We start from the raw sequence: 22,298 nt of genomic DNA on the forward strand, positions 1-22,298 counted from the left end.
AGCATTCACAACTTCTGGAGGCAGGTTGTTCCACTGGTTAATTGTTCTCACTGTCAAGAAGTTTCTCCTTAGTTCTAGGTTGCTTCTCTCCTTGATGAGTTTCCATCCGTTGCTTCTTGTCCTGCCTTCAGGCGCTTTGGAGAATAGCTTGACTTCCTCTTCTTTGGGGCAGCCCCTGAGATATTGGAAGACTGCTATCATGTCACTCCTAGTCCTTCTTTTCGTTAACTTAGGTCATCTGCCTAGCCTTGGCTAAACATATAGGGGTTTTTGGATTTATAGCAAGACAAATGCAGTTGGATCTGATGTGAAATAGTATTTTCTAGTTTCACCAAACATCAAACGATCTTTTGCCTGCAGATGGACAGAAAGGATTATACATTGATAAAGGCTCCATCTTCCCCTACTGAGCATTTCCAGAGAGCTCCCCGGAAAAATTTCTTTAAAATCCTGGAAAGCTTTGGCCAGAGATTTAAATTACAAAAGTATTTAAATTACAGACTCGAGTAATTAAATTTAAATTAAACCAGTAAATTTGAATTTACCGACCGAAGTCGGTAAGAAATACTGACTAGTGGGTGGTGAGTCGGTGATTCAGCTTTATGTCCCTTTTCGAGAATATATCCTCAGTCGATATTGCTTTCCATAAAAGTTGGGAAACTCTTTTAACGAATGCTGCCGCTCCTGTTCAGCCTCCCCCACGCCCTCTTCCAACAAATCGTAATTACATTTTAACCTGCCCAGGGTTTTTATGCATTTTGCTCATCCAAACGTGAACGCTGTCCCCGAAACCGTAATTTTGCAGTCAACGTGGGGGAAAAATTGGTCTAGACTTCTCTGAATATGAAATTTTTTTAGGTGGCCAAGGAATTGCTGCTGGATGTTTTATCTCCTGCTTGGGAAAATTAGAGAGTCATCCGGTGTCTTCCGGGTGGCAGAAGGTGTCTCATCAAAAACAGGCTATGAGAGAAGGGATGGTTTCTTTGCATCAGGTCAGGACTTGTTCTGTGGAAGACGGCTCTCAATTTCTTAATGCCTGAAGCTTGCAAATAAGACGTTTCAAATTGGACATCTCTTGTTAGTTAGAAGTCCGCGGAGCTTCCCAGCCCTCCAGGTCACGCTTGTCCCAAAGGTGCTTTTTGCAGAAAGCAACTGGACTTCCGTTGTTTTTCCTTGAAGGCGTTTCGCTTCTCCTCCATGGAGCTTCTTCGGTTCATGAACTAAACTTGAGCTGCTTCATGTACTGAAGAAGCTCCTCAAAACCTCTCCAAGCAAAAACAAAGAAAGTCCAGTTGCTTTTTGCAAAAAAGCACCTTTGGGGCTTTTGTTAGAAAAGGACAGCATAAGAATATCACCAGAAAGATCATTCAATTTATTTTAGAACTTGGGAAAATTTTTATCAATGGTTAGAGACACGTTAGAACGTGAAGGATTTAATAGTTTAGAATAGATGACTGATTTTTAATCAAGTTCTAACTAACATTTTGATGATACGATTACTTTTCCCGATTTACTGATTTTTATTTGTTCCTTTTGATTGTTAGGATTTATTTTTTATTCTATTTTACTTTATTTTATTTCTTTTTTGTGTGATTTTTATTAGTGTTTACTTAATAGATTAACGTATTTGTTTACTAATTATTTTTAATATGTTACAGTTTAAGCTTTGTTAAAAATGGTTGAATATGATACTTACTCATTATTATGAACAGCCCAGTCATTCTATGATAGAAGCAAAGAGAAGATTTTCTGCCGTGCGCTACTCAATAACATTGGACTGATAACCAACCTGTAGCCAATTCCTTAGCTGGTCTGGGAGGATATTTTCTTATTACTGAAACCGCTTGCTTTCCAGAAAGCTATTAGTCCAGTGGTTCTCAACCTTTTTAATGCCGCAACCCCCCCCAACCGGTCATAAGTCGAGGACTACTCAACCGGTCGTAAGTCGAGGACTACTGAACTGGTGCAGCACCGTTTGCAGAATGGGACTTTTGGCGGGCTCAGCAGGGCAGAGGCAGCCTGGACAATTCCTATTGGCTTTTGAAAGCCAATAGAATTAGACTCTATTCAAGAGAGTCTAATTCTGTTGGCTTTCAAAAGCCAATAGAATAAAAGGGAGTAGCACAGCTAAGGAAAAGGGGGAAAAAATGGCGGACTGCGTTGTTTGGCGACCCCCGTGAAATGGTCGTTTGACCCCAAATGAGGTCCCGACCCACAAGTTGAGGACCACTATTAGTCGATCAGGAGGCTTGTTGACCTTCCAGGGCTTTCCTGGGTGACTTGCAACCCCAGCTTCCTAGAAATCCCCCCCCCCCACTTAACTCTTCACTGCCTTCCTTTTTAGACGGTCAGTAACATCCCCTGCGCTCTGCTGACCGGCATCCGGACGTTGCCGGCCCTAGAACCCAAGGTGCCCGAAAGGCCTACAAGCAGATGCAGAGAGCTCCCCAGGGAAGAAGAGAAAGAGAAGAAGAAGAAGAAGCACAAGAAGAAGTCCAGATCCCGCTCGCAGACCCCTCCTTTGAAATACCACTCCTCTTCCAAATCCAGATCCCGATCCCATTCGAAAGCGAAGCACTCGCTTCCCACGGCGTACAGAACCGTCCGGCATTCCAGGTGAGTTTTTTCTAACTCGTGAAATGCTTAAAAGCGCTTTTTGGGGAGGTGTGTGGGGTGGACATCCTGCTTCTCGTTTGCCGTACAGCTCTCTCTCTCTCAGCGCCGCCTGATATTTTTAGCCGCTCCCGCGTTAAAAGGCGGGCACGACGCGCTTTCTGAAAGTAACATGTTTAGACCAAGGAAAGCTTTCGTTCTCGGTACGTCTGCCCGGGGTTCAGGGCCCCCCCCCCCCAAAAAAGAAATAGGTGGCAGATTGCTGAAGCCAATTAAGGGTGTTAGACAGCTTCGTGTCAGTTGCCAGGGGCAAAAAAAGATGGCATTTTATCCACGTTTGCCAAAGCCACCGCGTCTCTTGACACGGAGCGTCAGATGGTTCCCATACCTGCTGCACGCCTCTTTAGGATACGAGATTACGCTGAAGATTAAGGTATATAAATTAGGGAGAAGTTGATCAAAACGATAGGAGAGTCTCGTCAGCCTTTAGAAAATCCATAATGAAGGTTCTTCAAAAGCTTAAAGTTTTGGAGACTTTTGTTGTTTTAAAAAAAGGACCACGGAAGATGTTGGTTCTGTTTATTTTAAAAAAATGCAAATAAACGTAAGTGAAACGTGCCATTTGAGTCGTGCAGGCTGGGATAGGAAACTTTTCTTTGACAGCTAGATGTCAAATCTTGCACGTTCTGGTTAAAAAAAAAAACCATACGGCTCCTTCACCCTGTGTCTGTTCGATTACTGTCCTGAGTCCCCCAAAGCAGAGCCTGGGAGACATAAAGCAGCTTCTGCCTTACTGAATCTGAAGATTAAATTAGTTTTTTTAGATTGGAAGGGACATCAGACAACCTTCATACATGCCACTGCTGGCTTCCTAACAGAGGAAAACTGCAGTAGGGAAATGAACGCTTTGTTTTTTTAACAATCCGTCTTAAGGATTGTTTAAAATCACTGGGAAAACAGGTCCTTTCTCTGCAGGAAAAACTCAGCTTGGATCCTCGGATAAAAGAGACAATGCAAATGACGGAGAGACTTGTCTTCCAAGCCCTTCTCCACCCCTGGGCTAGAAAGAGAGATGTTAAGACCTTGGCTAAGGGGAATTCCTACTTAGCGGCAGAGAGAGGCTTTGGATGGCTTTTGACAGGATAACATGCCTCTGAAAATGGCTTCAGGCGTACTGCGGGGTTTTGACAGCCCTTCCACGTCTTCACTGCAAATTTCCCGGGCTCCAGGCACCATCAGGATAAAGCGATTTATATTGTTTTGATCCTTCCTTCCCCCATTAACCAAAGTTGCTTGACCCAAGCGCTGTCAGGTCAGAGCTGTGCGGGGGAGAGAGGGCAGGCAGAAAATCCCGTGAGGCCGAATTTGTACACTCTTGATTTCACTAAGCAGGACTTGAAGGTAGCCTGATAGTAAATGAAGGATGAAGGATCTTCTCCCAGGTGTATCTTCAGATTTCTGGAGGAATTGAGTATTGGTCTGATCTGTAAATCAGCCCCCGTTGGAGTGTCCCTTCTGTAAGTTGGTCTAGACCAGGGGTAGGCAGCCTTGGCTCTTTTATGACGTGTGGACTTCAACTCCCAGAATTCCTGAGCCAGCATGGGGGAACTATGGCTCGCTTTATGACTTGTGGACTTCAACTCCCAGAATTCCTGAGCCAGCCATGCTGAGGGGAAAGGGAGAGGTTTCCAAGCTGAGCCATCCTGGTTCAGGAATTCTGGGAGTTGAAGTCCACGAGTCATGAGGGGGCCATAGTTCCCCCATGCTGGCTGAGGAATTCTGGGAGTTGAAGTCCACAAGTCATAAAAGAGCCAAGGTTGCCTACCCCTGGTCTAGACCAGAGGATCCCAACCGGGGAGTGCAAGACAATATTTCAGGGGTGTGAAAACTTGGGTTTAGAAGTTTCAAAAGTATAGGGTATATGCCTAACCAGGTATTACTTTTGTAAGGGGTTGTGAGAATACTTCAGAAGCATTCTAAGGTTGCAGGGTATAGAAAAGGCTGGGAACCGCTGGTCTAGACTAAGAAACCAATGCTGTTTAGGTCAGGACTACTTTTGTTGTAAAGCTGTAGCAAAGAACCTTGCAAGTCTGAAAAAGATAGTACCGATTTACACTAGCCTGGTGAGGCCATACTTGGAATACTGTGTCCAGTTCTGGTCACCACAGCGCAGAAACGATGCTGAGAGCCTAGAAAGAGTGCAGAGAAGAGCAGCAAAGATGATTAGATTGCTGGAGGCTAAAGCATACGAAGAACGGTTATGGGAGCTAGGTATGAAAGAGAAAGATTGGGGGGACATGATAACTCTCTTCTAGTACTTGAGGGGCTGTCACAAAGAAGAGAGGATTGACTTAATCACAATTGAGCTGAGGTCTTCTAGTCGAGCCCCCTCACTGTCAGGAAATTTCTCCTTAGTTCTAGGTAATACTACTACTACTACTACTACTACTACTACTACTACTACTACTGCTACTACTACAACAACAAAACAACTGGAGCACCACTTGAACACCATTGGCATTGACAAATTCACTATTAGTCAATTGCAAAAGGCGGCCTTACTAGGAACCGCTTCCATCCTGCGACAATATCTGTAATACCATCAAACATCCACATCTGCCTATCCCAGGTCCTGGGTAAGGACTCGATAGGTAGACAAAATGCCAAATCCAGTCTGAACATCTGGCTGACTGTGCGATGATCCATAATAATAACAATAATAATAATAATAAAGTCTGGATAGTGGACGTGGCAGTGCCTGGAGATAGCAGAATAGAGGAGAAAGAACTGGAGAAGATAACAAAATGCAAAGACCTACAAATAGAAATAGAAAGACTGTGGCAAAAGCAAGCAAGGGTAGTACCAATAGTCATAGGCTTCTTGGGTACAATCCCAAAACAACTGGAGCACCACTTGAACACAATTGGCATTGACAAATTCGCTATTAGTCAATTGCAAAAGGCGGCCTTATTAGGAACTGCTTCCATCCTGCGACGATATCTGTAATACCATCAAACATCCACATCTGCCTATCCCAGGTCCTGGGTAAGGACTCGATAGGTAGACAAAATGCCAAATCCAGTCTGAACATCTGGCTGACTGTGAGATGATCGATAATAATAATAATAATAATAATAATAATAATAATAATAATAATAATAATAAAGTTGGAAGGGACCTTGGAGGTTATCGAGTCCAACCCCCTGCTCAGACAGGAACCCTACACCATTTCAGACAAATGGCTGTCCAGTCTCTTCTTAAAAACTTCCATTGTTGGAGCATTCACCGCTTCTGGAGGCAGGTTGTTCTACTGGTTAATTGTTCTAACGGTGGGGAAGTTTCTCCTTAGTTCTAGGTTGCTTCTCTCCTTGATGAGTTTCCATCCGTTGCTTCTTGTCCTGCCTTCAGGCGCTTTGGAGACTAGCTTGACTCCCTCTTATTTATGGCAGCCCCTGAGATATTGGAACATCTTAATGTGAACTGAGACGCTTGCTCTAATTACAGTTCTGTCCCAGACTCAAAATGTCTTTCATGTGACTGTTGTCTTGGTAGCGCCTTTTCCTTCTGTCCTTCAAAACCCTTCACTGTGCTGTCTACAAATTTTCTAAGGATTTTTATTTTTTGCGGAAACATTTCATTGTAAATTTTCTTCTGGGCTGCCAATCTGAATTAGAGGCTGATGGAGAATGGCTTCAGCCTCAGAAATACACCAGTTAGGTTTTGTTCTGTGCCTTCGTGGGTTAAAACGGGGGTCCACAACTACTGGGACGAGGCCTGTTTGAATCTGGGCCACGGGAGAGATGGGCAAGAGTGGAGCTTCACACACAAGCACAGGTGCCCTCTGCTCACCCGAATGGCGGTTCACGCATGAGGGCAAACGTCTGCTGCTCGCACGAGTGCTTTGCCCCTGAGAGCAAGCCCCCTTCGCTTGCGCGCAAAGCTCCATTAGTGCGAGTGGAGTGGAGGGCGTGCATGTACACCACTGGAGCCTCCCCCAAGCTGGAAAGGTTGGGGGCCGCTGTGTAAAAAGACACACATTTCTTTGCTAGAATACTAAGGTTCCAATTGTTGTTCCTTTTGCAGCAGAAGAAAAACACAGATTAACACCTAGCCCAGTTCTTTGTCCTTATTAGTTTCCTAGTCTCACCTTTCCCATCGTGGAGAGCCGTTTTAGCTCATTTGTACATTCAGGTCACCTTTTTGCTCGTCCGAGTTCCGATCCCGATTTTCATGAAATTTCCCACGAGGTCTTCCAAAATCCTGGGTTAAATAGTGACCCTGAAAAAGGATCAGCAGTGCAGTACTTCCAGCAGCTGGACAATCTCGAAGGGCTTCCGTGCTGCTTTTAATTGAGGTGTTACTAATTTCACAGGGTGGGTGAGTAAACTGCCCTTCAAGGCCGGATCAGCTCCAAACGATTACACGGAGACATTTGGGGGTTTATGTTCTGAGCAGAACCACGGAGGTTTGCCTGCTTATTGCCTTCTGGTTTCTCCAGCCCAATCTAATCTTCAACCTCTGGCCCTGCTTAGCTTACACCTCTCACCCTGCCACAGTTGTTTACTTTACCTACGTCACACCTAAGGATCGTAACAACTGCAACCCGAAGTCAGTGCGAATTCTTTTTTAACTTTCTGCAAAAGCACGGGATTGCGGATTGGAAGGGAAGAGACTTCTGTGCGATGCAAAGGAATACAATTAGGCAGCAAGTGATCTCAAGCTATCCACCTGGAAAGTCCCAATTATGTTCAAAACTCCCCAAAACTGGATAGATGGATGCCTGCGTTTCATTTAAATTTCATTTCGCATGAATTGCTTTTCTGTCTGTGCTTCCCTAAGAGGTTACGTGCTAAGCCACCTACTCTGTTTACGCAGCTAATGATCTGTATGTAGTAATTAGCAAGGGAAGGCATCATTAAAGGATTTAGTGTGTAAGAGGACTTGATTGGCATAAGCCAACTTCACGTGTTTGGTCTCTATATCGAAGAGTCAGAAGTGCTAATTTTCAAAATGTAGTGTATTTTTTTTTTCTTGATGAGAGAGGCAAAAATAAAGACTTCAAAACCAGTTTGTTTGTTTTTTTTCTCCCAGGCAGTCTTTTGGATGCTGCTCCTTAAGAATGGGAAGTGATTAGTCACTTGAACAGGTTTTAACCTAGCTTAAAGAAGTTGAAGTCCTTACGAATAGTCCTCATGGTCTCAAACAACAATCCATGTTTTGCCTTTTAAAAAACATAATGGTGTATAAATGGCAGTAATCTTTCCCCGTTTAGCGCAATTATTTTTTTAAAAAATAGCCAAATCTGCATCCAGAAAAATACCCATGATATTTACAAATATTCAAAGCGAATGCCTTTTCCTTATTGTCTGAATACTGGAGGTTTTTAAGAAGAGATTGGGACACCGATTCGTCTGAAATGGTATGGGGTTTCCTGTTGGAGTTGATTAGGGTGGCCCAAAACGATAGCGTTGACGTACACAGCAAGAGAAACACAAAGGGGTGGATTCAAGGCCGGCAAAAAACGAGAAGGATAATCGAAATGAATCTTAATGTTTATAATAATAATAAAAAAAAAATTAAAGTAGCTGCAAAACAGAATCCGGTAAAAGGGGAGACCTTGATCTCCCTGTCCTTGATTGTGTGAATTCATGCTGGGAAGTACATGTACGAGACTTAGTCATTGCTATGAAAATATTAGAAGTGCTGCTAAGCCTCTCCGATATTAAGCGGATTCAGAAATTGCTCGCTTTTCTTTCTTTCCCTCTGACAAGTTCTAAGCACTTTGAGGTTGGGAGGCTGGTCTGGGGTCAACGTTTCCAAAAGCATCACAAGCAAACTTGGGGTTTTTTTTGTTTTGTTTTGTCAGCTCCCTGGAACAGTTTCCTTTCCCGAGCGCCTCTGCCTTTATAGGGGGGGGGGCTTTAACGTTGTGCAATGCGCAGTACAAAATGAAAACTTGACCCTCTTTGGAAGACGATAACATCAGTTCTGATATGATTGTTTTACATCTGGAAAACACTTAATCTGCGTCCTGCCTTTTTAAGCACTTAAAGAGAAAATTATTCTGTTGGGATTTTAAAAACAGTGTGGGGGGGGGGAAGTGAGTGGATAAAGCATCTTCAGGGAGCTGACAGTCACTCCCCCCTGCTGCATATCTGGTGGTCTCTCTCTGTCTCTCTCTCTCTCTCTCTATCTATCTATCTATCTATCTATCATCATCTCCAGGATCTATCTATCTTTCTTTCTCCCCCCCCCCTCCAGTATATCTATCTATCTATCTATCTATCTATCTATCTATCTATCTATCTATCTATCTATCTACCTATCTGTCTATCTATCTATCTATCATCCCCAGTACAGACTTACTTCCTATCTATCTATCTGTCTGTCTATCATCATCATCTCCAGGATCTATCTATCTACCTTTCTTTCTTTCTTTCGTTCTTTATTTATTTATTTATTTATTTATTTATTTCCTTTCTCTTTCCTTCTCTCTTTTTTCTCTTTCTCTGTATTTCCTTTCTCTTTCCCTTTCCTCTTTCTTTCTTTCTTTCTTTCTTTCTTTCTTTCTTTCTTTCTTTCTTTCTTTCTCAAAAGTATTCATGGTGTAACAAACCCACATTTTCACCTTTTTTATTGATCTGTTGGAATCTTTACTCCTCTTTGATAATCCTGGTGGCGTGCCCCTATCAGGAAACAAAGATTTTCAAAAGTTGTTCAGGGTGAACTTAATTTTTTCCTGTCGTCCATTCAGGTCTCGCTCAAGATCGCCGAGAAGACGGGCACACACCCCCGAAAGGCATCGAGAAGAGAGGAGCGTTCCGACTGCCTATCGTGTGAGCAATAGCCCGGGCATCAGCAGAAGACGCACCCATTCCAGGTACACAACGTGCTTGCAGAACATTACTCCAGAATGGGAACACTGAGGCTTTCTTGATTTAGATGGCTTTGTCCAGCTCTTTACATCACTTTCTCCATTCCTTTTTAACATACAGAAAGTCCTTGTTTAACAGCCACAGTTGAGGCTGGCAGGCCAGCTATTACGTGAACTTGCCGCATTTGTGAAAGTCGTAGGTGCGAGGATCAGTCGGAAAGTAGAATAGAATAGAATAGAATAGAATAGAATAGAATAGAATAGAATAGAATAGAATAGAATAGAATAGAATAGAGCTGGAAGGAACCTTGGAGGTCTTCTAGTCCAGCCCCCTGCTCAAGCAGGAGACCCTATACCAGTGGTTCTCAACCTTTATAATGCCGCGACCCCCAACCGGTCGTAGGTCGAGGACTACTCAACTGGTGCAGCACCGTTGGCAGAATGGGACTTTTGGCGGGCTCAGCAGGGCAGAGACAGCCTGGACAATTCCTATTGGCTTTTGAAAGCCAATAGAATTAGACTCTATTCAAGAGAGTCTATTTTATTGGCTTTCAAAAGCCAAGAGAATAAAGGGGAGTAGCACAGCTAAGGAAAAGGGGGAAAAAATGGCGGACTGCGTTGTTTGGCGACCCCCGTGAAATGGTCGTTCGACCCCAAAAGGGGTCCCAACCCACAGGTTGAGAACCACTGCTCTATAAAATCTCAGACAAGTGACTGTCCAGTCTCTTCTTTAAAACCTCCAGTGATGGAGCTAAACAATGATATGTTTTAAAAAGGAGCCCAAACTTTGTTTGGGGATGCTTTCTGCATCAACTTTACTAAAGAGGCTAGGAAAAAAATCCCGTGGTCTTCCTTCCCTAAATTTTGTAGATGACTGGGTGCCCCCTTTCCATTACAGATGAGCAATGGAATTAGGTGGCGGCGCTGAGACCCCGATTCCAAAGGGCATAAAACCGAGAGATTGATTTTGATTATGTTTTTCGGACATCCTTTCAGTAGACACTTCTGGGCACGGGTCCCAATTTATTAATAATTGCAAATATAAGCCGGCAAGAAAGCAAAAGAGACAACGCGCGTAGACTAAGACAGGAGTCCAGGAGAGTGATCTACAGAAAAGAGCAGGAGTGAGGTGGGGCGCCTTTCAGCATCTTTATGGCTCAAATTATTCTCTGATTTAGGAGGCTTTGGTTACGAGGAATGCAAACAGCCCTGATAGCGAGAAACCTTCCCGAGGATGGCGATGTTTATGGTGCACGGCAGCTCCATCCATCTCCATCGCCCGGGGTTTTAAAATATGCTGCGTGGGTTGCCTTGTCCCTGCGTACTGCCTTTACATCCTGCCTTCTCCACGGAGAAATGCCTAACTATTTACATCCATGGCGCTATGGCGAGATACGTGCTGGAAATCTTAATGCAGTGATGGCGAACCTTTTAGAGACCGAGTGCCCAAACTGCAACCCAAAACCCACTTATGTATTGTCGTGTGCTGGGCAGGCGTGGCCTATTGGGTGGGTGTATCCCATTGAGTGGGTGAGGCACACACTTAAAAATCAAGCTGGGGTGGGGGTGTGGAGCTGTCCCACATGCCCAGTACCCACACATCTTGCAGCCAGGCCTCGCCTCGCCAGCCCACTTCTTCTTCTGCAGCTAGGCCTGCATTTCTGGAAAGGCCACTGCAGGCAAGAACCAAGCTACAGATTGAATCCATAGCTCGGTACTCGGCTGCAGAGGCCTTCCGGAAAAGCCTGACTACAAAATGCACTCCTTCGGCTGCAAAAGAAGGGGACCAGCTGAGCAGGGCTGTCAGTGCAGGAGGTGAGTAAAAAAAGACACACACCCCTTGAAAATAAGACTTGGTACCTCTTTTGCGGGGGGGGGGGGAGATCCTGGTCTTATTTTCGGGGAAACACGGGTACTACGAGGCATATTCTTTGCCGGGGGGGGGGAAACCTGGGGATTTGAGTCAGATAAGAAGCATCACCTACTCCTTCCTCTGAAAATATGCTTTTTCCTACTTCTTCAGCAAGGATGGACTGTTCTATCCCTGGTTCTGTCTCCGGGTAGAGGCTGGAGATTAAGGAGCAAAGTTTTCCGTTGATAACAGAATCGCAATTGTAAATGGAGCCCAGAATTAGAATTGTAAGTCAGTGGTGGGATTCAAATACTTGAACAGCCGGTTCTCTGTGTGGATGCAGGTCTGGGCCTCCGAAGCCTAGAACGGACTTCCTGGAATTTTCCAGGGTCTTCCCTTCCGCTGTGGTTTTCACCCGGGACCTGGGCCTGATTCACGCAGGAGGAAACTCTTCCGACACCAGGAGCTCCTTCGGAAAATAAATAAATAAAAATAAAGTCGTTTTTGATGTGAAAGAGAAGATTAAAACAGGAGGGCGAGCCGTGGTTTTGGGTTTTTTTTTCCCCTTGGCCTCTGTTGCGATGGCGTGTTTTAGACTTAACGGGATTGTGCTGTGTGTTCCTGTTTCCTTTTCAGAAGCCCCCATGAAAAGAAGAAGAGACGGTCGCATTCCCACACGAAGTCCAAAGCTAGATCCCACTCGCCTTCCATCTCGCCGGGAAAGCCATCCGCCCATAAGAATTCCAGTCACTCAGCCAGCATCTCTCCTGTGGAGAGCCGAGGATCCAGCCAAGAGCGTTCTGGGTAATGAGCCCCCGAGAGCCCCCATTCCGGCCGAGCGTATAAATAATCCAAAATGAGAAAGTAAATAATGATAAAAGCGGGGGGGGGGAGGCTTGCTGATTCTCTGCCAGAAAAAAATAATAATCATCCAAGCTCAGTTTGCTTTTCTTCTCCAAACCTTTGGGGCGAACGCAGTAAGCAGGCGTTGAGCATGTTAGAATTGTAAATGCTCCAGCATCACAAAGGTGCACTGCGGTTCTTTAGCTGGTTACCTGTTCGCCCTCCTGCATCGCGTGAAATACTGAAGAGGAGCTAAAGAGGGTTAAGTAGATGGGCTCTGCAGATGGGCTCGGCTGGTGGAGTTGAAGTGTAAGGAAAAGATGCTGGTTTTTTCGAGAGGGAGGGAGGGAGGGAAAGAGGGATGGATGAATGGAGATTAGAGATAGACAGACATGTATGGATAGATCAGTGGTTCTCAACCTATGGGTCGCGACCCCATTTGGGGTCGATCGACCATTTCTCGGGGGTCGCCAAACAAGGTTATCCGCCATTTTTCCCCCTCGGGGCGGCGCCGCGCATGCGCGGCACGTTTGTGTAATGGGGGTCGCCGTCATACAAACGTTGAGAACCACTGGGATAGATAGATAAAATGGGAGGGTGGATGAATGGATGGAGATTGGAAATAGACATGTATGGATGGATAGGTAAGGAGGATGGATGGATGGAGATTGGAGATGGACATGTATGGATAGATAGGTAAGGAGGATGGATGGATGGAGATTGGAGATAGACATGTATGGATAGACATGTATGGAATAGGTAAGGAGGATGGATGGATGGAGATTGGAGATGGACATGTATGGATAGATAGGTAAGGAGGATGGATGGATGGAGATTGGAGATAGACATGTATGGATAGACAGATGAATGGATGAGTGGATGGATAGATGGATGGAGATTGGAGATGGACAAACAGACATGTATGGATAGATAGGTTAAGAAGGATGGATGGATGGGTGGGTGGAGATGGACAGACAGACATGTATGGATAGATAGGTAAGGTGGGTGGATGAGTGGATGGATGGAGATTGGAGACGGACAGAGTTGTTGCCCCTGACTGACACCTATTGCCTCCAGTCTGATTTTAATTGGAAATTCAACTGTGGCAAGATTCCTTTTCAGGAGCAACAAGGTTCAATCTTCTCCAATTCAATTTGGAGAAGGGTTAGATCACAGGTCTCAGCACAGAAGCATCCGAATACTTACAGCCGCTTCATTGGGGGGGGGGGGCAGAATGAACTAAAACAGTAAGGATGGTAGATCCTTTAGAGGAATAAATTTCTTCCTTTAGAAGTTGAAGAAGAGCATCAGAGTAACTCTGAATTTTTCTCTCTGCCTTAGCCACCCTGCCTAAGCACATTCTATCAGCAGAGGGAGGGGAAAGCCCAGAGCAGCTCAAATCTCTCCTAAGCAGAGTTTGGGGAAGCCATCAAACTCTTCCCTTGCTCGTTCTTTCTTCCATTGTCCAAGAATCCATTCGGCATCTCTCCCGCTCTCCCCATCTTTGTCCCTAGTTGGAAAGAAAGATCCAACCAAGTTTAAGACAGGAAAACCACATGGAAACTGTCAACTCTCTGAATGGCATTGCAGTCTCTCTGAAGTTATTTGAAAGCCTCGCGTTGGCTCTTTGACATCTCAAATCAATTTGAAGGTTCGGCGTGAATAGATGATTCTGCTGGCTTTCCGTGGAATCCGATTTCCCCTTTGAAGCTTTGCCCGTCTCGTCTCTCAGAGAGCTGCGTTTTTAATTTTATTTTCTTGCATTTACATGAAAAACCCGGAACGGTGGTTGTTTCTTCTTCTTCTTCTTCTTCTTCTTCTTCTTCTTCTTCTTCTTCTTCTTCTTCTTCTTCTTCTTCTTCTTCTTCTTCTCCTTCTCCTTCTCCTTCTCCTTCTTCTCCTTCTTCTCCTTCTTCTCCTTCTTCTTCTCCTCCTCCTCCTCCTCCTCCTCCTTCTTCTTCTTCCCCTTTATTTTGGGAGATGTTCCAGGGACTTGTTTCTCTCCCAAAAAAGAGAGAGAGAGAGATGCAGCCTGGTTTTGTCTGAGAAAACTGGTCATCGGCAAATGTTGCAGAAGTGGCTTAATGTTAATTATTTAATCCCATGGGAATATTTGTTGAGAAGATGCCAGTTCAGGATGCACCACTGGTGAGAATTTGCAGGGTGAGGGGGTCCAGGCTTTGTGTCAGAGTCCAGCTAAAGCAGTGGTTCTCAACCTTTCTAATGCCGCGACCCCGTAATACAGTTCCCCATGTTGTGGTGACCCCAAACCACTTATACATCACCGGGTGCCAGGGGCGTGGCCAAAGAAAAGGGGGGAAAAATGGCAGACAGCCTTGTTTGGCGACCCCCGTGAAATGGTCGTTCAACCCCAAATGGGGTCCCGACCCACAGATTGAGAACCACTGAACTAAAGATTCAAAGTGTTTCCTCTGATTATGTTTTTTTTTCCCCACTGATCTTACAAGATGTCTAAAAGGCAGACTAATCGCATTAATTTCCTGAAAAATGCAGAATGCAAAAAAACCTCCTTCCAGTTCCTTTCACTCCACCGTTCTTCTGTTTTTCATGTTTAATTGCAGTTGCTCAACTTAACTCGGCTAATTACCTGTCAATTCATTTTTTTTTTCTTCTTCTCAAATTTTCAGGGGAGTTCCTTTGGAAAAAGAGGGCCAAATCTCTTCTGCAATTGTGTCGTCCGTTCAGAGTAAAATCACTCAGGTACAACTAAATGGGTCCTGGATTTTACAAGGCTTTGCAATTACTGCAGTTCTTGCTCGTCTTGTGGGGTGTCGGGTTAAAGTGAAAAAATAAAATGAAATGTAATGGGGAGAAAAGCAAAGTTTTACACTTAGGCAGGAAAAACCAAAGGGATAAGTAAAGATTAGGTGAAACCTGGCTCAAAAACAGCAACTGTGAGAGGGACCTTGGGGGTCCTAGTGGACAATCACTTAAACATGAGCCAGCCAAAAAAGCAAATACAATCCTGGGTTGCATAAACAGAGGCATAGAATCAAAATCACATGAAGCGTTAGTACCGCTTTATAAAGCCTTAGTAAGGCCACACTTGGAATACTGCATCCAGTTTTGGTCACCACAGTACAAAAAAGATGTTGAGACTGGAAAAAGTACAAAAACTAAGACGATTAAAGGCCTGGAGACTAAAATATGTGAAGAACAGTTGCAGGAATTGGATTTGACTAGTCTAGGAGAAAGAAGGACTAGGGGGGACATGATGGCAGTATTTAAGTGGAAGGGGTCAATTTATTTTCGAAAGGACCAGAGGGCAGGACAAGAAACAGTGGAGCAAGGAGAGAAGCAACCTGGAATTAAGGAGAAATTTCTTAATAGTGAGAACGATTAAAGGGTGCCTCCAGAAGTTGTGGATGCTCCATCCCTGGAGGTTTTTAAGAAAAGTCTGGATAGTCACTTGGTGATTAGGAATGAGTGAGTATAGCCCCACCCACCCCCAAACGAGTCTCAAACCCATCTTTTTCTCCAGTTCTTTTACAGACTGAAACTTTTTTCTGCTCCCAACAATGGGAGACTTTTAATCTCCTTCCTTTTCAGTCCTTGCAATATATAAAAAAAAAGTCTTAGATCCATCATCCATGAGAGTCCCTATCATCCAGTCATGGTTGTCCCAAAGTTGCTTTTTCCAAAAGCAATTAGACTTTCGTGGTTTTTTTTTTCCTTGAAAACGTGTCACTTCACATCCAAGAAGCTTCTTCAGTTCTAACTGGATGAGAAGCAAAATGTTTTTTAAAGAAAAAAACCAGTAAAGTCCACTTGCCTTTTGGAAAAAGCAACTTTTGGATCCGTCTTATCTCCCTTCCTTTTATCTAGACAATTCCAAAACCCACAACACCTTGCCTTTTTTTGGAACAATTTTTTATCATTAAAGTTACCAAAGTAATTACTTTAAAAGTAATTATCTTACGCTGTTAAGTACAGCAGTGGGAAAACAAGGACACTGAAAAACTGTGATAAGGTTCATTTACAGATTTGGATATAATAACAATGTGTTGGGTTTTTTTTCTTGGTTGGTCAAAGGATTAGAAAGTAGCTTAAATAGGCATATTTTTTCCTTCAGCACACTAAGAACAGTGCATATAAATCCTCCTCTCTTGTGTTCAGTTTTCCTTCACACAACCTGGTCAAGAAAACAATAATGTAGCAATAGCCCTGTTCAGGTTCCCTTTCCTAAAAAAAAAAAAACAAAAAACAACCCACATTATCTTGGGTTTATTGCAAATTTAATTTGACTTGGTAGGATTGCCTCTAAATATGCTTTGGAGTTTTTCTTCATACATTAATTTCGAGGCATTGCGATGGATGAAAGTTAACAATTTGCACCATTTTTCCTAAGCATGATCACAGCATGGATGTTCCTTCCCTCTCGGAAAGAAAGAGGATTTTTGACACTCAGATGACTGAAGCCATTGGAAATGTTTTTTTTTGGGGGGGGGGGTCAAAACAGGCTGCTTAGCTTTGAAAGGGCGAGATGAAAAACAGCTGTCAAGCTTCATCAAGGGAGTCTTGACTTCAAACCTTGGGAAATGATCACCAGTTAAAAGATTCTTTTTTCACCACTAAGAAAAAGAAATGCAGAGTAGGTTTTCATTTGCTTCCTTGTTTGGAAAACGGGCACAAGAAACTGTGTGTGGAAAGCCTTTTCTGCATTACAAAAATGTTGTAAACCTTTTAGTGACAGCCGTGGTTAAAATCTTGGATATCCTCCTGTTTGCTACGTTTTCCAGAGTGGCTGAACAGAAGCCAGCAATTTTGCAGCACAGACATGCCAAGGAAATATTTCCAGGCATACTGAAACTGGCCATTTGAATTTTGGAAGCCAGCTTCTTGCTTTCTCTAGTTGCAGAAACCTTCACATAATACGCTTAACCCCATTTCTCTGCAAAACATGGGCAAATCAAGTCTTGTTAGACAATGCTGGTTAACTGCTTTGCACGGTTATGTACAGAATACCAGAATTGGAAGGGGCCTTGGAGGTCATTTAGTCCAATCCCCTGCTGAGCAGGAGATCCATTTCAGACAAATGGTTGTCCAGTCTCTTCTTAAAAACCTCCAGTGTTGGAGCAACTGCAATTTCTGGTTGGCAACTCGCTCCACTGATTAATTTTTCTCACTAGCCGAGAAATTTTTCCATATTTCTAAGTTGCTTCTCTCCTTGATTATTTTCCATCCATTACTTCTTGAGTTGGTTTGGAGAATAAGTTGACCTCCTCTTCTCACGTATTGGAACGTTGCTATCCTGGTCCTTCTTTTCATTAAACTAGATATGACCTAATTCCTGCAATCGTTCTGTCTATGTTTTTATAAATAATGATTACAGCATTGATTATAAGCAGCCTTCTGCTATCATAATATTTCTTTCTGGAGCAAAAAAACACTCCCAAATTTGTAAGATAGCATAGTAGGATTCAAGGATATCGGCATCCTGCAATGTAGAATCTAGGAATCAGTGAGAAATGAAACATGAGTTCAACCACAGCCAGCATTGGAAAAAAGTGCATTGGCAGATTTGACAGAATTGTTCTGATCCGACAAAGTTTTTCCCCTTCGGGACAGGGTCTGTGAAGCCACAGCCCGCCTCTGGTCTGATCTTTTCAGAAGTTGCCCTAAAAAAGGCCGCTTTTGAGAAATGTCAAGTCATCCCGAGCAATTAAATGAGACGGCTAACCAAACTTAGCTTATCCTAAAATACTTTTTTTTTTTTTTTGGCCTGCTAGATACCCTTGACAGAATTTGTAAGCAGACTGGAAGCTACTTACCCTTCCATTTGACATTTTCTCCATTTGTGGAGTCCTTGGTGCTTCGATTCTTTTCTTAACAGACGTTTCATTACTGAACTAGGGAACATTACCAGTGCTAGAAGGGAGTGGGGCTTTCTCCCTGTCCTTGCTGGTGGGAGTATTTGATCATTCCTTGATTAAGCTGTTACTTATTGAGTTCCTTGATTGGAGAAATTGCATTGAGATACAGACAGAAAGCAAACCCACTCCTTTGTAGCACTGATGATGTTACCTAAGTGGGTAATGAAACGTCTACAAGAAAACAACCCAGCTCGGAGAGCACCGAGGACCCCACAGTCTTCCTCCTCCTCCACCCCACTCCCTTCTAGCACTGATGACGTTACCTAGCTGGGTAATGAAATGTCTGCAAGAAAACAACCCAGCTCGGAGAGCACCGAGGACCCCACAATCTTCCTCCTCCTCCACCCCACTCCCTTCTAGCACTGATGACGTTACCTAGCTGGGTAATGAAATGTCTGCAAGAAAACAACCCAGCTCGGAGAGCACCGAGGACCCCACAATCTTCCTCCTCCTCCCCCCCACTCCCTTCTAGCACTGATGACGTTACCTAGTTGGGTAATGAAACGTCTGCAAGAAAACCATCAATGTCAGAGAGCACCAAGGACCCCACAATTCAATCCTAAATTGCCAATATTCCCTTCTTTTGGCAAGGTGGCAAGAAGTATGCTTGCTGTTGAAGAGATGCTCAGCAGACCTTTGGCAGACAGACGGTTTGGTTATTATTGCTGTCTGACTTGTTTTTGTTTTATGCTTCTTTTGTGTTTGTTGCAGGATCTTATGGCCAAGGTGAGGGCGATGCTTGCAGCTTCTAAAAATATTTCAACCAGTGCCTCTTGAGACGGGAAAGATGGAAGCTCCAGAAGGAACAAAAAGTCCTCCTTAGCTGGGAGGGGGGAAGAGTCCTCTTGCAACTGCTGCCCGAGTTGCAAAAACTTCCTTTGCAGAAAAACAGCCCTGGGAAGGGAGCTTTGTAAATTATATTCTGATTGGTTTCTCAGTAAGAATTTTACAACAAGCGGTGCCTGTATATTTGTAAATACGACATTCCGGCGAGTGTTACCCAAATAAAAAATGCAGAGAAATCCTTTTTATTAGCTAAAGGCTTTTTGGAGATTGGTTGTTACTGTTGTTGTTGTTGTTTCTCCTTTCCTTTGTTTCAGATGACCTTACGCTCGCTTTTCAATCAGGTTCCTCTAAAGCAGTATGCGTAAATCGAATTTAGCAGAACAAAGCGAGGAAATGCTAATGAAAGCAGCAGGCAAAAGGAGGGAGAAAAATTAGGCCAAAGGACTGGCGTTTATTGAGCTGTATAGATTGTGCTTGGAAAGAATAATGCAAAAGGGTCGAAGGGAGCAGATTCCTACTATTCTCCAGGATGTAATTGGGAGCTGACTTGCAGGGTTTTATGGCCCCCAGTCAGAAAAAAAGCTAGATTAGTTAGTTAGTTAGTGACAAGCATTCCAAGATTTGGAATAAGACTTCTTCATGCCTTGCTGGAAGAGGAGCTCAAAATTCTCCAGATATGCAGAGCTCTGCCGATAAAGGTAAACCTCAATTTATTTGACTTTATCATAAAATAGAAGATAGTAAGTTATTTTTTTTTTTTGTGATAAGACAGAGTTGGCAGACTCTCTGTCTCTCTCTCTCTCACACACACACACACACACACACACCAAACAAACAATTTATTGGGACTTCTAATTAAAAATATATTGGGTGCTTGGAGGATATAATAATCGTCTCTTGAAGCACCACTTGTTGAAAATGCAAGGACAAACATACCACAGAAGACTGGCATTTTGCTACCAAATCTTTCGTGGGGCAATTCTAGAAGGATCCGGGATGTTCCATCCCAAATCCACCATACCAGAATTGGGGCGGTGCTGATTGTGTGAGGGTCTGGAAACCACAGCCGCTAGAACTCACGTGAAACTTAGTCTTGGGCTGAGGGGATTAATGCGTAAGCCATTTTGAAATTAGTCATAAAGGGGTAAAATTAGTCTAATAAAATCTCAGCCAGCTTTAGGCATTGGGAGGGGTGATTTAATGCTAGCTTTTTCCAAGTTTGCCTTCGTGTGTAGAGCCTCTTTAATTTTAAGAGTAAATGAATTCGCTGACCTATTTTTTCCTTGACCCGTTATTATTTCTACAATCACTTTTCTTAAACACAAAACCACTGCTGTTCTCCAGAGCAGCACTGTTTGTACTTAACTTTGTCCAGGTCCCAAACACAGCGTTAAAAATTAGGGAACACAAGGCAAGCCACAATCTGTTGGGTCATCATATCAGACGTACTTCCTTACCTAAATCGATAAACAGAATAACCTTAGGAAGCAAGCAGTAAGGAGTTTTGATTTCCTGCTGGCTTCCCCATTGACTTCGTGGGAAATCACATCGGGAGATCACCATCACATAACCGTGGATGGGTGCGGCAGCACAGCAGGGCGGTGGGGGGGGTGGCCACAATTTTGCCATAACAACTAATCTTTCAATATCAATCCCACAGGAGCCCCAGGACGCATTTGTTTTTAAGTTAATCCATTTGCGGCACCTTGATTCGAAAATTGTCCAGTTTTGCACCGTTTCGCCCAGCCGCAGGTTACAAACAAAAACAGGAGATTTTATACTTTATAGATGTTGCCTTGCCTTTGTAAACAGCTACTGGCAAACCGCAATTACGCACCGAATCTTGCCAATTTCCTATAATTATAGCTTGTACGAATGGAGCACAATGCCTTTTTTAAAATCCCAAAGAAATCAAGAGGGTTTTTTTTTTTTTAAACGGCAGCTCTGAACAAGAGCCAGATTAAAATTTTAAATAGGTCTTTGTTTCCGCCTTTAAAAAGTGGAACAATTCAGTTTCATAATATAGCGCGTGACAAAGCCTTTTGATTTCACAGATTTTATTATTATTTAAAAAAACGTCTGGAGACCTTGAGGTTAAAAAGTATTAGGAACTTCCAGAAAATCCTCAGTTAAACGGCTCAAACATTTTGCTTTACAACTTGGCCGTCATTCAGCACACCTGAATCCTGCTGATTTCAGAGTTACATCCGTTGTCGTTTTCTTAGCAACAATGCCGAAAAATTTGCCATTGTTAGACCTAGCCTGCAATCGAGGCATTTTCAAGTAGTCCTTCATCCCTGTATTAAGGAGTCCCAACCCTATTTGTCCTTTGACAATCTTTTTTTATCATTTATCAGTCTTTTGATGGACTGCATCAAGAGCGATGAAACATCTGCAAGCAAAGCATCAAGCTCGGAGATCTTTAGAGGGTGGGTTTTTTTTTTTTTTTCAAATTGTTTTCCCAAGGGGCAATTTCTTTTGTCTTCTTTTCTTCCTACGCAATGCATTGTAGTTCGCAATGCATTGTAGTTCGAATGCTGTTAATGGCATGTCTCCCTTTTTTTTTCCTTCTCTCTAAAATATATCCCCTATTTAAAGAGGGGGGGGGGAAGAGCTACACCGTTTCCGTTCCCTGACTTTCTTCGCATTTTTTCCTGTATTGCACTTGACCGACTTCATAACTGCATTATGAAAAAAAAAAATAAGACGCTTTAGACCCTGATAAATAAGGACTTATTGTTTATTGGCAAGCGAAGTGCAGAAAGTTGTGTGTTCTGTTTTAAAGAAAAAAGGCACAGGAAATACATTCTGCTCCGTCTTACGGGGTGAGAAGGGGACGTCACAGGAGATGCACTATCAATCTTTTGTTCCTTGTTTGATTTATCCTTTAAATGCAAGTTATTTCCACTAAGTTCTTAATGTCTGGAGTGTTGCAGCAGTGGTGGATTCCAGACTTCATGGTGACGATAATGTCCGATTCTTGGCAATTCTATGGACCAGTTCTCTCTCTGCCTTCCGATCTTGCACTACTTCTTCAAGTTATTCTAGGTTCTGGCTGGTGTCACTTTTGATGGTGTCCAGCCACGATGTTCTTTGGTGGCCTGGTTTCCTTCTACCCCCTAACTCTTCCAAACATAATCGCTTTCTCCAGTGAATTGCCCCCATCATGACAAGGCCCCAATACGTGAGGCGCCGTTTTGTGATCTATAAATATTTGGTACTTTTACGACTGAATTCATTCACTATCAACATTACAGGGTTGGGGCTTTGTTGAACCACCACCTGGTTGGGATGACGAAGTGATGCGGCCCCATCGTGGCTTCTCACCTGGCCACATCCCGTCCGTTTGGATGTACAGAAGAGGACTCAAAACAACTCTTTTGCCCAAGTTCATTAGAGAACTCTCCGAGATCTTTAGATACAGGTAGTCCATTTA

The 22,298-nt window shown here is 43.5% G+C and overlaps 1 protein-coding gene across 5 annotated transcripts in view; it reads left to right on the top strand.

Moving 5' to 3' along the window:
- The window catches only part of LOC120303167 (splicing factor SWAP), an 87,968-nt gene extending 68,829 nt beyond the window's left edge, over positions 1 to 19,139 (top strand). For all 5 annotated transcript variants that reach the window (XM_039332412.1, XM_039332413.1, XM_039332416.1 and 2 more), the window contains 5 exons: positions 2,345 to 2,616; positions 9,368 to 9,493; positions 11,976 to 12,143; positions 14,831 to 14,903; positions 18,788 to 19,139. In XM_039332412.1, coding sequence (XP_039188346.1) covers positions 2,345 to 2,616; positions 9,368 to 9,493; positions 11,976 to 12,143; positions 14,831 to 14,903; positions 18,788 to 18,853 — 705 coding nt within the window. In that variant the 3' untranslated portion in view covers positions 18,854 to 19,139. The remainder of the gene's footprint in view (positions 1 to 2,344; positions 2,617 to 9,367; positions 9,494 to 11,975; positions 12,144 to 14,830; positions 14,904 to 18,787) is intronic.
- Positions 19,140 to 22,298: the final 3,159 nt, after the last annotated feature.

The sequence above is a fragment of the Crotalus tigris genome, unplaced genomic scaffold (genome assembly GCF_016545835.1).
Source record: "Crotalus tigris isolate CLP2741 ecotype Arizona unplaced genomic scaffold, ASM1654583v1 scf7180000024461.2689607, whole genome shotgun sequence".
In the NCBI taxonomy this organism is placed as follows: Eukaryota; Metazoa; Chordata; class Lepidosauria; order Squamata; family Viperidae; genus Crotalus; species Crotalus tigris.